The 13,646-nt window shown below is 41.8% G+C and overlaps 1 protein-coding gene across 4 annotated transcripts; it reads right to left on the bottom strand.

Moving 5' to 3' along the window:
* Positions 1 to 29: 29 nt before the first annotated feature.
* LOC139532100 (ATP synthase-coupling factor 6, mitochondrial-like) lies at positions 30 to 6,018 on the bottom strand. 4 transcript variants are annotated; one of them, XM_071329244.1, is made up of 4 exons: positions 5,875 to 6,018; positions 5,254 to 5,424; positions 809 to 936; positions 30 to 445 (listed from the first exon to the last, which is right to left on the bottom strand). In XM_071329244.1, the coding sequence occupies exons 2-4, from the start codon at positions 5,421 to 5,423 to the stop codon at positions 417 to 419; spliced, it is 327 nt and encodes a 108-aa protein (XP_071185345.1). In that variant the 5' UTR covers position 5,424; positions 5,875 to 6,018; the 3' UTR covers positions 30 to 416. The 4 variants fall into 4 exon arrangements, with proteins under 4 accessions (XP_071185345.1, XP_071185343.1, XP_071185344.1 ...); XM_071329242.1 differs by having other exon boundaries at positions 30 to 138; positions 5,875 to 6,009; XM_071329243.1 differs by having other exon boundaries at positions 30 to 138; positions 5,701 to 5,886.
* Between the last annotated feature and the right edge of the window lie 7,628 nt (positions 6,019 to 13,646).

Genomic DNA, 13,646 nt, shown 5'->3' with positions numbered 1-13,646 from the left:
TGCAAAATCACTCACTTTAACCCCTTGACTGATTTAGCATAAGAAAACAATGTTCTCACATTTATTAAATAGTACATTATAGTGGTGACATGTAGGACAGAGACAGTGTTCACTTGGCCACTTCCTGCAGCTGGGGCTCTGGAGAAGAGAAAAGGGAGATTGTGAGTAATGCTGGGTCGTATTCATTAGTGCATATCGTAGTAACACTTTGCTAAATGAAAAAAAGCATTTATTTTTAGTTTGGTGCCTAATGAATACAACCATGGTTGATGGTCAATGAGTCATTTAAACCACCTGTGTCAAACTCATTCCACGGAGGGACGACTGGCTGGGTTTTCGCTCCTCCCTTGTACTTGATGAATTAAAGGATACTAAATAGCAAAGAACTCCCCTTACTGGTTGTCTAGGTCTTAACACTAGGCCCACCATGGAATGACTGACACCCCTGTTTAAGCATAGAATGAGTAAGATATGTAGGGTGAGATGGTGGTATTACTAGTTTAGTCTGACTGAGCTACCAATAAATGCTACTACTGCAGTAGAGCTGGGCGACATGGACACAATCTATATCACAATAACGAGAAATCAAACAATACATAAAAATAAATTTACACCCGTTACTTTTTATAGTACCCTTTTAAACTACATTACATGTCGTAGCTATCTATTGTCCCCTTAGCAATTGCCCATATTTCAAAAATCACATCTACTGTAGGCAACTTATCATTATTAATGATATCAGTAAAATGGCTGATCATTTTCAGTTTATCGTCCAAGCTCTATACTGCAGTGCATGGCTTTGACGAACCTGTAAATTTGAAGTCAGGGAATTTGGTGAGGTCACCGGTCCCGTATAACCTCTGCAGTTTGGTGATCTCCTCTGAGACACCCTTTTCGTAAGAGGGGCCTGCATCAACAATCCCACCTGCTGCAGCCCTGGAGGAAAGAGAAAGATGAGGAATTAACCTTAAACAACACTGTAGCATAGAATACACTACTCTGAGGGCTGACCCCATTTAGTCGAGTAACATTTTTTGAAAGAATTACACACACACACAGTTGAAGTCGGAAGTTTACATACACCTTAGCCAAATAATTTAAACTCAGTTTTTCACAACCCCTGACATTTAATCATAGTAAAAATTCTCTGTCTTAGGTCAGTTAGGATCACCACTTCATTTTAAGAATGTGAAGTGTCAGAATAGAGAATGATTCATTTCAGCTTTTATTTCTTTCATCACATTCCCAGTGAGTCTGAAGTTTACATACACTCAATTAGTATTTGGTAGCATTGCCTTTAAATTGTTTAACTTGGGTCAAACGTTTTGGGTAGCCTTCCACAAGCTTCCCACAATAAGTTGGGTGAATTTTGGCCCATTTCTCCTGACCAAGTTGGTGTAACTGAGTCAGGTTTGTAGGCCTCCTTGCTTTTTCAGTTCTGCCCACAACTTTTCTATGGGATTGAGGTCAGGGCTTTGTGATGACCACTCCAATACCTTGACTTTGTTGTCCTTAAGCCATTTTGTCACAACTTTGAAAGTATGCTTGGGGTCATTGTCTATTTGGAACACCCATTTGCGACCAAGCTTAATTTCCTGACTGATGTCGCTTCAATATAGCCACAAATTTCCATCCTCTATTTTGTGAAGTGCACCAGTCCCTCCTGCAGCAAAGCACTCCCACAACATGATGCTGCCACCCCCGTGCTTCGCGGTTGGGATGGTGTTCTTCAGCTTGCAAGCCACCCCCTTTTTCCTCCAAACATAACAATGGTCATTATGGCCAAACAGTTCTATTTTTGTAAAAGGTACAATCTTTGTCCCCATGTGCAGTTGCAAACCATAGTCTGGCTTTTTTTTTTTAAATGAAGGTTTTGGAGCAGTGGCTTCTTCCTTGCGGAGCGGCCTTTCAGGTAATGTAGATATAGGACTCGTTTTACTGTGGATATAGATACTTTTATACAGGTTTCCTCCAGCATCTTCACAAGGTCATTTGCTGTTGTTCTGGGATTGATTTGCACTTTTTGCATCAAAGCACACTCATCTCTAGGAGACAGAACGCATCTCCTTCCTGAGCGGTATGACGGCTGCGTGGTCCCATGGTGTTTATACTTGCGTACTATTGTCAGTACAGATGAACGTGGTACCTTCAGGCGTTTGGAAATTGCTCCCAAGGATGCACCAGACTTGTGGAGGTCTACAATGTTTTTCCTGAGGTCTTGGCTGATTTCTTTTGATTTTCCCATTATGTCAAGCAAAGAGGCACTGAGTTTGAAGGTAGGCCTTGAAATACATCCACAGGTACACCTCCAATTGACTCAAATTATGTCAATTAGCCTATCAGAAGCTTCTAAAGCCATGACATCATTTTCTGGAATTTTCCAAGCTGTTTAAAGGCACAGTCAACTTAGTGTATGTAAACTTCTGACCCACTGGAATTGTGATACAGTGAATTGTAAGTGAAATAATCTGTCTAAACAATTGTTGGGAAAATTACTTTTGTCATGCACAAAGTAGATGTCCTAACCGACTTGCCAAAACTATAGTTTGTTAACAAGAAATGTGTGGAGTGGTTGAAAAACAAGTTTTAATGACTCCAACTGTATATATTATTGTGTACAAGACACCCGTCTGATTTGCCCCTGTGAGTGGACTAATCCATCGTGGAGGCCTTGGGGATGGCATAGTCCATCACATGTGCTACTGAAAATGTATATGGTTATATTATAAGAACAATGGTGCAACAATAATATTTTAGAACATTCGCTTTCTCCCACATTGGCTAGTGGTCGCTGTCCGCGGTTCTGAAACACATCAGTGCGCTGTTGAATTGGCACCTTTTCCTAGACCATGTTGCTATATGCATTGTTGGATTCTAAACTTTGAACATTTAGATATTAAAGACATGATAGATCAGTCACATAGTATATAAAGAAGTGAGATCTGTAGAAAGACGCTGTGGAATGTGCTGGGTGGACGGGAGGAGATCCCAGGATTGCTATACGGGAAACAGATGGACATCTGTGGCTTAGGAGGGGTTGAGGTGAGGAGGTCAGATCCCCGAAGGGAGTAATAAGGGTTTATTATCCTGTTACATCTTCTGGTTCCACAGGAAGAGGGTAAGGATTGGAGAGAAGGAGGAGTGTCTAAAGGGGAGTATACCTGCGATGGTGAGAAGACCCGTTCCTGTAGGTTCATGCTCTACAACATTCGCAGAGTACGACCCTGCCTCACGCAGGAAGCGGCGCAGGTCCTAATCCAGGCACTTGTCATCTCCCGTCTGGATTACTGCAACTCGCTGTTGGCTGGGCTCCCTGCCTGTGCCATTAAACCCCTACAACTCATCCAGAACGCCGCAGCCCGTCTGGTGTTCAACTTTCCCAAGTTCTCTCACGTCACCCCGCTCCTCCGCTCTCTCCACTGGCTTCCAGTTGAAGCTCGCATCCGCTACAAGACCATGGTGCTTGCCTACGGAGCTGTGAGGGGAACGGCACCTCCGTACCTTCAGGCTCTGATCAGGCCCTACACCCAAACAAGGGCACTGCGTTCATCCACCTCTGGCCTGCTCGCCTCCCTACCTCTGAGGAAGTACAGTTCCCGCTCAGCCCAGTCAAAACTGTTCGCTGCTCTGGCACCCCAATGGTGGAACAAACTCCCTCACGACGCCAGGTCAGCGGAGTCAATCACCACCTTCCGGAGACACCTGAAACCCCACCTCTTTAAGGAATACCTAGGATAGGATAAAGTAATCCTTCTAACCCCCCCCCCCCCCCTTAAAAGAGTTAGATGCACTATTGTAAAGTGGTTGTTCCACTGGATATCATAAGGTGAATGCACCAATTTGTAAGTCGCTCTGGATAAGAGCGTCTGCTAAATGACTTAAATGTAAATGTAAATCGTTTTTTGTCTGAATACAGCTGTGTCGACCCTTTGGGAATAATTAAACTTGGTTAAGCTTCTCTAGTGTCCGTGAGTTATTTACTCTGAAAAATAAGAACCTAACAGCATAATAGCAAAGTTAACCAGCATATTGGTGTTGAACGATGCAGTGGCGGCAGCAGCAGAATGAGACGAAAAAACAGCCCTTGCCTTATTGTCTAAGAGAAGTGAGGAAACAAACTTAATTAGGTCTAGAAATCAGTAGCCTAACTATTAAATGTGCCTGGCTTTATAAATCATGCACATAGTTGCATTTGGAAAGTATTCAGACCCCTTCACTTTGGAGCTGGTTTTCATCAAGGATCTCTGTACTTTGCCCCGTTCATCTTTCCCTCGATCCTGACTAGTCTCCCAGTCCCTGCCGCTGAAAAACATCCCAGCAGCATGATGCTGCCACCACCATGCTTCACCGTAGGGATGGTGCCAGGTTTCCTCCAGATGTGACACTTGCCATTCAGGCCCAGAGTTCAATCTTGGTTTCATCAGACCAGAGAATCTTGTTTCTCATAGAATACAGTTCTTTAGTGCCTTTTGGAAAACTCCAAGCGGGCTGTCAATTGCCTTTTACTGAGGAGTGGCTTCCGGAGAGACGGAGAGCACGATAAACACTGATGTTCTGTGGTGGTCATTGCAGCAGGGAGGAGAGACAACAGGTGATTGTCAAAGTCACTTACTGTCTTTTTTTGTTGTTGTAACACAGCCCGGCCTAATCAAACAGTGTGATTAAAGCGTCAGACAAGCTCAATGAATACAGTTGATTTGACTAAAACACAGAACAGACAAATCTTGGGGGGGGGACAGCCCTACTGTTGTTGCAATGGGTGAGCTCAAGAAACCACATAACTAGTCAGCCCTATAATTATAATACCCTATAATGAGTCAGACATGTATACCCTATAAACACACCTTCAGCATCCTATGCGTTTCATAAATCTTGCCATCTAGACATATAGGGCCGGGTTCAGAAGGGGCACAACATTGAGGAACGTTCAGATAGAAATATATTATGTAAAATAAACTCTACTCTGACATGTACTGTATAATCAAGAATCAAGTCTGCCAGCTCTGTTCCTGACATTTCTATTTGCAACGTCCCAGAATGTTCACCTACTGAACATATGGCCCAGCCTTCTACAAATAGCTCTGCAGTGCTAAAAGGACGTGCAGACTCCCTGCCACCATCTCTGTCATGACATCACGGGTCATTCCACTTAAGCCGAGCAAACTTTTAGCCTACCAACATGAAGAAACATGTCAATTAGAGTAGGCCAGCAGTGACAGTAGGACAAATAGTGCGGTTATTTATTGCACTCACTTGCTCTTGGTGCTGTAGTCGCGGATCTTATCTAGGAATAGTTTCTGGATAGGGTCCAAGTCCTTGGCCCGGTTGAAGAGAACAGCAGACAGACCGATATTCCTGCGCAGTGTCAATGACACCGCTGAGCGGAACAGCGAGGACAGACGGAATAGTTTATGAAGCGCCATACTGTCAAACAGAGAGAGGGACAAATTACAACAGTTAACTTTGACAGTAACGCTACCAAACTAGTTAAACTGAACATGGAACGTTATATTACCGGCGGAAACTAAACGGTGTATGTACAGTAGCTAGCTGAAGTTAACAGTTCCTAGCTAACTTAGCTACTGTAGATAACGTTAGCTGACGGTGGTAACGTGGCTGTGGAAACCCAACCCTGTGCATATCTTCCATACATGCATCTGAAGCAACAACAAAAAAAATACATGACACTAGCTAACTTACAGTATTTGGTGAAGTTACAGTATTAGTCGATCCTTGATAACGTTCCCTAGCTAGCTAGCACTCGCGTTATCATGTGTCTCTTACCAGCTAGCTATGACTTGTATTAGCATGAACATGTAAGATTTGTCGTTAATACAATGAAAAGTTTAACTCTGCTGGAAAAACACCACTCACCTTGAATTTGACACTCGTTCACAGAGTGATTACCGCAATGTGATAAGCAGCTTTGCATTGTGGGTATTCTTTCAATCGGTCGTGTTCGCGAACATCAACGCGCGTCCTGGCTGCGCATGACTACAGCGATGTTCTTTTCAGCACTACACATTTTTTATCATGGCAATGTGCACAGCTTTCATATCACTGACATAATAATTATGCTTTATTTGCTACCTTATTTGGTATTTTATTTCTGAAATGAAAATCAAACTAGTCTATGCCTTGAAGGTGCATGTCTTTGCCACTGTGGCAAAGCACGAACTGTCACACAAAAAAACATACTTGCTGGATTTACACAACTGATTTCGTCATTCCCTCAACTTTTTTGTACAGTCCTCTAAATGTGTTAAAATCAGTGTTAAAATTTAAAATTTTCTTTAGGCTATTGACATTTGGATGTGCAGTAATCTACTGATTGTATTAATCTCATTAATCTGATTTTAGTGACATTTGGATGTGCAGTAATCTACTGATTGTATTAATCTCATTAATCTGATTTTAGTTGTCTATGATCTCCTGAAATAAAATACATAATTGTAATACTATAATTCATATAATTAATACTATAAATACTATATATATTATTTTTTTTCACCTTTATTTAACCAGGTAGGCCAGTTGAGAACAAGTTCTCATTTACAACTGTGACCTGGCCAAGATAAAGCAAAGCAGTGCGACAAAAACAACAACACAGAGTTACACATAAACAAACGTACAGTCAATAACACAATAGAAAAATCTATGTACAGTGTGTGCAAATGTTGTAAGATTAGGGAGGTAAGGCAATAAATAGGCCATAGAGGCGAAATAATTACAATTTAGCATTAACACTGGAGTGATAGATGTGCAGATGATGATGTGCAAGTAGAGACACAGGTGCAAAAGAGCAAAAATATATATATAATAATATGGGGATGAGGTAGTTGGGTGTGCTATTTACAGATGGGCTGTGTACAGGTACAGTGATCGGTAAGCTGCTCTGACAGCTGATGCTTAAAGTTAGAGAGGGAGATAAGTCTCCAGCTTCTGTGATTTTTGTAATTTGTTCCAGTCATTGGCAACAGAGAACTGGAAGGAAAGGCAGCCAAAGTAGGTGTTGGCTTTGGGGATGACCAGTGAAATATACCTGCTGGAGCGTGTGCTATGGGTGGGTGTTGCTATGGTGACCAGTGAGCTGAGATAAGGCCTAGCAAAGACTTATAGATGACCTGGAGCCAGTGGGTTTGGCAACGAATATGTAGCGAGGGCCCGCCAACGAGAGCATACAGGTCGCAGTGGTGGGTAGTATATGGGGCTTTGGTGACAAAACGGATGGCACTGTGATAGACTACATCCAGTTTGCTGAGTAGAGTGTTGGAAGCTATTTTGTAAATGACATCGCCGAAGTCAAGGATCAGTAGGATAGTCAATTTTACGAGGGTATGTTTGGCAGCATGAGTGAAGGAGGCTTTGTTGCAAAATAAGAAGCCAATTCTAGATTTAATTTTGGATCGGAGATGCTTAATGTGAGACCGGAAGGAGAGTTTACAGTCTAACCAGACACCTAGGTATTTGTAGTTGTTCACATATTCTAAGTCAGAACCTGGCGTTGAAGCTCGTTTGGAGGTTTGTTAACACAGTGTCCAAAGAAGGGCCAGACGTATACAGAATGGTGTCGTCTGCGTAGAGGTGGATCAGAGAATCCCCAGCAGCAAGAGCAACATCATTGATATATACAGAGAAAAGAGTATATACAGAGAAAAAAATTGACTCTGTACTTTACTCTGTTCATCATTCCCTCAATCCTGACTAGTCTACCAATCCCTGCCGTTGAAAAACATCCCCACAGCATGATGCTGCCACCACCATGAGATGGTGCCAGGTTTCCTCCAGAAGTGACGCTTGGCATTCAGGCCCAGAGTTCAATCTTGGTTTCAGCAGACTAGAGAATCGTGTTTCTCATGGTCTGAGAGTCTTTCGGTGTCTTTTTGCAAACTCTAAGCGGTCTGTCATGTGCCTTTTACTGAGGATTGTTTTCTGTCTGGCCACTCTACCATAAAGTCCTGATTGGTGGAGTGCTGCAGAGATGGTTGTCCTTCTGGAAGATTCTCCAAGCTCTATAGAGGGACTCTGAAGCTCCTTCAGAGTGACCATCAAGTTCTTGGTCACCTCCCTGACCAAGGTTCTTCTCTCCCGATTGCACAGTTTGGCCAGGCGGCCAGCTCTAGGAAGAGTCTTGGTGGTTCCAAACTTCTTCCATTTAAGAATGATGGAGGCCATTGTGTTCTTGGGGACCTTCAATGCTAGAGATATTTTTTGGTACCCTTCCCCAGATCTGTGCCTCAACATAATCCTGTCTTGGATCTCTATTGACAATTCCTTCGACCTCATGGCTTAGTTTTTGCTCTGACATGCACTGTCAACTGTGGGACCTTATATAGACAGGTGTGTGCGTTTCCAAATCATGTCCAATCAATTGAATTTACCACAGGTGGACTCTAATCAAGTTGTAGAAACATCTCAGGGATGATCAATGAAAACAGGATGCACCTGAGCTCAATTTCAAGTCTCATAACTACAGAGGTTCTGGATGGCCTGGAGCTCGGCCCCAGTGATGTACTGGGCTGTCCGCAACACCCTCTCTAGCGCTTTGCGATCAAGGGTGGTGTAATTGCCATACCAAGTGGTGATGAAACCAGTCACGATGCTCTTGATTGTGCAGCTGTATAATTTTTTGAGGATCTGAGGGCCCATGCCAAATCTCTTCAGCCTTCTGAGGTGAAAGAGGCGCTGCCGTGCCCTGTTCATGACTGCGTGTGTGTGTGTGGACCATGTTAAGTCCTTAGTGATGTGTACGTGTGAGTTATGTGTTTATATAGGACCTCCTGCACCCACCTACCGTCAACCTATAATGTAAATGCAGAGCTATACAGAGCCCTCTGCATTGTTAATACATTTGGGATGCGCACAGCGATGCGGTAAGGAGCGAGAAGTTAGAGCATTCATACTTCTGGCGCTTCGGGGAGCTATCAAAGGCATCCCCACCACTCGTAGTGATTCAGGGCTAATCTTTATAGCCATCCAGGTAATTACAAGCAATTGGCTAAACAAAAAGACAACGCTTTGCACACTCTTGGCATTCTCTCAACCTGCTTCACCTGGAATGCTTTTCCAGCTGTCTTGAAGGAATTCCCACATATGCTGAGCACTTGTTGGCTGCTTTTTCTATTTGCTATATATTTGTCAACTGTACTCTGATGTTTCACAAAAGTTTAGAACATTTTTTATTCTCATAGATTGTACATATTATAAATTAAAGATAAAATGTTTTGCTAAGAGTATTATTATATTATTAATCGATTGACTATGACTTTTTAAATCACCCAGCAGTGCTATTTGCAGAGTAAGCGCCAGGAAAATGTTGCAATTCTTCAGCCATTCCTGAACTTGCAACCAAAATCAAACTACATATGGACAGTATCAAAACAAATGATCTAATGATTCTGTCTCGTTGCAGCAAGATCTGCAGAGCTGGGATGGTTGTATCACCCATCTATATAACATTCTACTGGTTGCAATAATTTTGTATAATAATTTTAATTGAAAAGCTCTGTTTTGAATCCGGCTTCGTTTTGTGTATCAGTTCCATGTGTCATGGAATAGGTAACATCAAAAATCTCTTCCCAACTATTTTGCAATCTATGTGGCACAGCTGTCAATTTTTTGGTTCCTTAAATGAAACTGGTATACTTTTTTATTTATCACAATTTTCTTTGACCAATTTTGGTCTTTAATGCAGGTCCCGACAGACAAGTTCCTTACTTTCTCCCCCTTCTACTTGCCTCTTCCATTTTTGCGGTAATGCTGCAATTAGTTGGTTGTAATTTTGAGTAGAGCAGACATTTCCATATATTTCCCCGATCTCTAGCCAGGAGTTCAAACTCATTTTCGTGTCTTTGAAATCCCGACAAGGTTTCATAAAGATGTTTTTTATTTGTGAACTTGTTCTGAAAGCCTTTCATCAAAGTACTCCATGTTTGTTGTCAAGGAAGTGAGTTTGTGAATATGAACAGAATATACCGCCCCCACCTACCGTCAACCAATCATGTCAATGTTGAGCTATACGCAGCTATGCGGAGCCCTCCTCATTGTTACAAAATTCGGGTGGCGCACGCCGATGCGGTACAAAGCTTGATTTGGTGTTGCGTCACACCCTCTGTACGGAGCCTTTGGGTTGCATTGCCAGAGCAAGAATAAATGGGCTTTTCCTCAGTCCTCTACTGTTTTTAATGTACATCTGTGATATTTATTACCCCCACCCAAGAGCGGGACAAGTGGCCCAGTTCGCAGCAGATCTCTGTTATTGGGCCTCTATTATTGGGCCTTTTCCCATGCTGGAAAAAAGCTACAGAGGAGCATAACAGAGATCGAGAACTGGGCCAATTTGTGGTGGCTCAAGCTCAACCCCTTGAAGACCCAGTGCTTACTCTTCTCCAGAAACCCCAAAAGAACCAAGCAAGTGCGCCGTAAACTGTATATACAGGCACTCCAGACGACCCCAATAGTTCAGTTCCTTGGGGTCACATTTCAAGAAAACATGTCCGGGAGTGCCCACATAGAATGCCTTGAGAAGGAGTGAAGGAAGCGAATGAACCACCTGAGGGTACTCTGCAGAAGAAAAGGAGGAGCAACGCCCGGAATAGTCATCAGAGAGTACCAGAGATTAGAGGTCGACCGATTAATTGGCATGGACGATTAATTAAGGCAAATTTCAAGTTTTCATAACAATCAGTAATCGGCATTTTTGGACGCCGATTACATTGCAATCCACGGAGAGGATTGGTAGCAGGCTGACCACCTGTTAGGCGAGTGCAGCAAGGAGCCAAGGTAAGTTGCTAGCTAGCATTAAACTTATCTTATCATTTAAAAAAAAAATCTTAACATAATCACTAGTTAACTACACATGGTTGATGATATTACTAGTTTAAAATTAACTAGCTTGTCCTGCGTTGCATATAATCAATGCAGTGCCTGTTAATTTATCATCGAATCACAGCCTACTTCGCCAAACGGGTGATGGTTTAACAAAAGCGCATTCGCGTCAGGGTATATACAGTAGTTCGGGCCGCCTGGCTCGTTGCAAACTGTGTGAAGACCATTTCTTCCTAACAAAGACCGTAATTAATTTGCCAGAATTGTACATAATTATGACATAACATTGAAGGTTGCGCAATGTAACAGCAATATTTAGACTTAGGGTTGCCACCCGTTCGATAAAATACGTAACGGTTCCGTTTTTCACTGAAAGAATAAACGTTTTGTTTTCGAAATGATAGTTTCCGGATTTGACCATATTAATGACCTAAGGCTCATATTTCTGTGTGTTTATTATATTGTAATGACCCGGCTGGGTCATAAAGGGAAAAGAGACGGACTCTAGGTGTGCAGGTCAGAACACAGGTTTATTCATAAACTGGGCTATTGTTCCGGCCACAACCCACGCCGCTAAATGCCGAACGTACACAATGTTACCCTGTCGGGTTAAGAGTCACTCTCATAGGAACAGATCAAGGCCCGAACAGAAGAGAGCGAACCATGAGACAGTAATCCCTATTTATGCATTTCCAAATCCCGCGGTATTACCCATCATACCCCCCCAACCTTTCCATCTGTCCTGACATATTTAACCCCTGCTAGTAGCCATGAGAACCATAACACACCCACAAACACAGAACCCAATACCGGGTCGTTACAATATTATAATTAAGTCTATGATTTGATATCTGATAGAGCAGTCTGACTGAGCGGTGGTAGGCAGCAGCAGGCTCGTATGCATTCATTCAAACAGCACTTTCCTGTGTTTGCCAGCAGCTCTTCGCAATGCTTGAACAGCACAGGGCTGTTTATGATTTACTTCAAGCCTATCAACTCCCGAGATTAGGCTGGCAATACTATAGTGCCTATAAGAACATCCAATAGTCAAAGGTATATGAAATACAAGTATAGAGAGAAAAAGTCCTATAATTCCTATAATAACTACAACCTAAAATTTCTTAACTGGGAATATTGAAGACTCATGTTAAAAGGAAGCACCAACTTTCATATATTCTCATGTGCTGAGCAAAGAACTTAAACGTTAGCATATTACACTTTTCCTTTTTCCTCCAACACTGTTTTTGCATTATTTAAACCAAATTGAACATCTTTCATTATTTATTTGAGACAAAATGTATTTGATTTATGTATTATATAAAGTTAAAATAAAAGTGTATATTCAGTATTGTTGTAATTGTCATTATTACAAATATATATATAAAAATCGTCCGATTAATCGGTATCGGCTTTTTTTGGTCCTCCAATAATCGGTATCAGCGTTGAAAAATCATAATCAGACCATTCAAAACCTTAACATCAAGATTGCAGACAAACTCGCCACGTACACAAACGCACACTAAATACACAAACTTTCAGGATTGAGAACAGTAGAGGAGAGGATGGCTGTTCTGGGGTGCAGGTTTACCCTCAGGTCAGTGGACATTCCATCTCTGAAACCCATGATTCGGCGGAACAAGCTGTCCCGCCCAGATTTGTATCCAGCATTGAGCATATCACCTTTAAACCACTTTAAAACATTTTTTTAGAGTGGATATCTGATGGATTTTATACACTCTTATTCCCACTGATACAGTTGAAGTCAGAAGTTTACATACACCTTAGCCAAATACATTTAAACTCAGTTTTCACAATTCCTGACATTTAATCATAGTAAAAATTCCCTGTCTTAGGTCAGTCAGCATCACCACTTTATTTTAAGAATGTGAAATGTCAGAATAATAGTAGAGAGAATGATTTATTTCAGCTTTTATTTCTTTCATCACATTCCCAGTGGGTCAGAAGTTTACATACACTCAATTAGTATTTGGTAGCATTGCCTTTAAATTGTTTATCTTGGGTCAAACGTTTCGGGTAGCCTTCCACAAGCTTTCCACAATAAATTGGGTGAATTTTTGCCCATTCCTCCTGACAGAGCTGGTGTAACTGAGTTGGGTTTTTAGGCCTCCTTGCTCGCACACACATTTTCTATAGGATTGAGGTCAGGGCTTTGTGATGGCCACTCTAATACCTTGACTTTGTTGTCCTTAAGCCATTTTGCCACAACTTTGGAAGTATGCTTGGGGTCATTGTCCATTTGGAAGACACATTTGCGACCAAGCTTTAACTTCCTGACTAATGCCTTGAGATGTTGCTTCAATATATATAGGTCTTGGCTGATTTTCTTTTGATTTTAACATGATGTCAAGCAAAGAGGCACTGAGTTTGAAGGTAGGAAATACATCCACGGTACACCTCCAATTGACTCATGTGATGTCAATTAGCCTATCAGAAGCTTCTAAAGCCATGACATAATTTTCTGGAATTTTCCAATCTGTTTAAAGGCACAGTCAATTTAGTGTATGTAAACTTCGGACCCACTGGAATTGTGATACAATGAAATAATCTGTCTGTAAACAATTGTTGGAAAAATTACTTGTGTCATGCACAAAGTAGATGTCCATACTGACTTGCCCAAACTATAGTTTGTTAACAAGAAATTTGTGGAGGGGTTGAAAAACGAGTTTTAATGACTCCAACAAAATGTATGTAAACTTTCGACTTCAACTGTAACTTTGTTCAGCACTTTTGAAATGTACAGTGACAGAATTGAGAACATGGGCCGTTCTTACATTATTCTCCCTGTACATCAAGTCAGA

The sequence above is a fragment of the Salvelinus alpinus genome, chromosome 10 (genome assembly GCF_045679555.1).
Source record: "Salvelinus alpinus chromosome 10, SLU_Salpinus.1, whole genome shotgun sequence".
Taxonomy (NCBI): domain Eukaryota; kingdom Metazoa; phylum Chordata; class Actinopteri; order Salmoniformes; family Salmonidae; genus Salvelinus; species Salvelinus alpinus.
The sequence above is the reverse complement of the archived record's forward strand: the minus strand, read 5'-3'. Positions and strand labels throughout refer to the sequence as shown.

Excerpts from the sequence above, each read along its gene's own strand:
- LOC139532100 (XM_071329244.1), bottom strand. The coding sequence starts at position 5,423 with ATGGCGCTTCATAAACTATTCCGTCTGTCCTCGCTGTTCCGCTCAGCG. Across the intron at positions 937-5,253 it reads GACTACAGCACCAAGAGCAA|GGCTGCAGCAGGTGGGATTG; the intron begins GTGAGTGCAATA and ends TCTTTCCTCCAG. Across the intron at positions 446-808 it reads CCCTGACTTCAAATTTACAG|GGGTGTCAGTCATTCCATGG; the intron begins GTTCGTCAAAGC and ends ATGCTTAAACAG.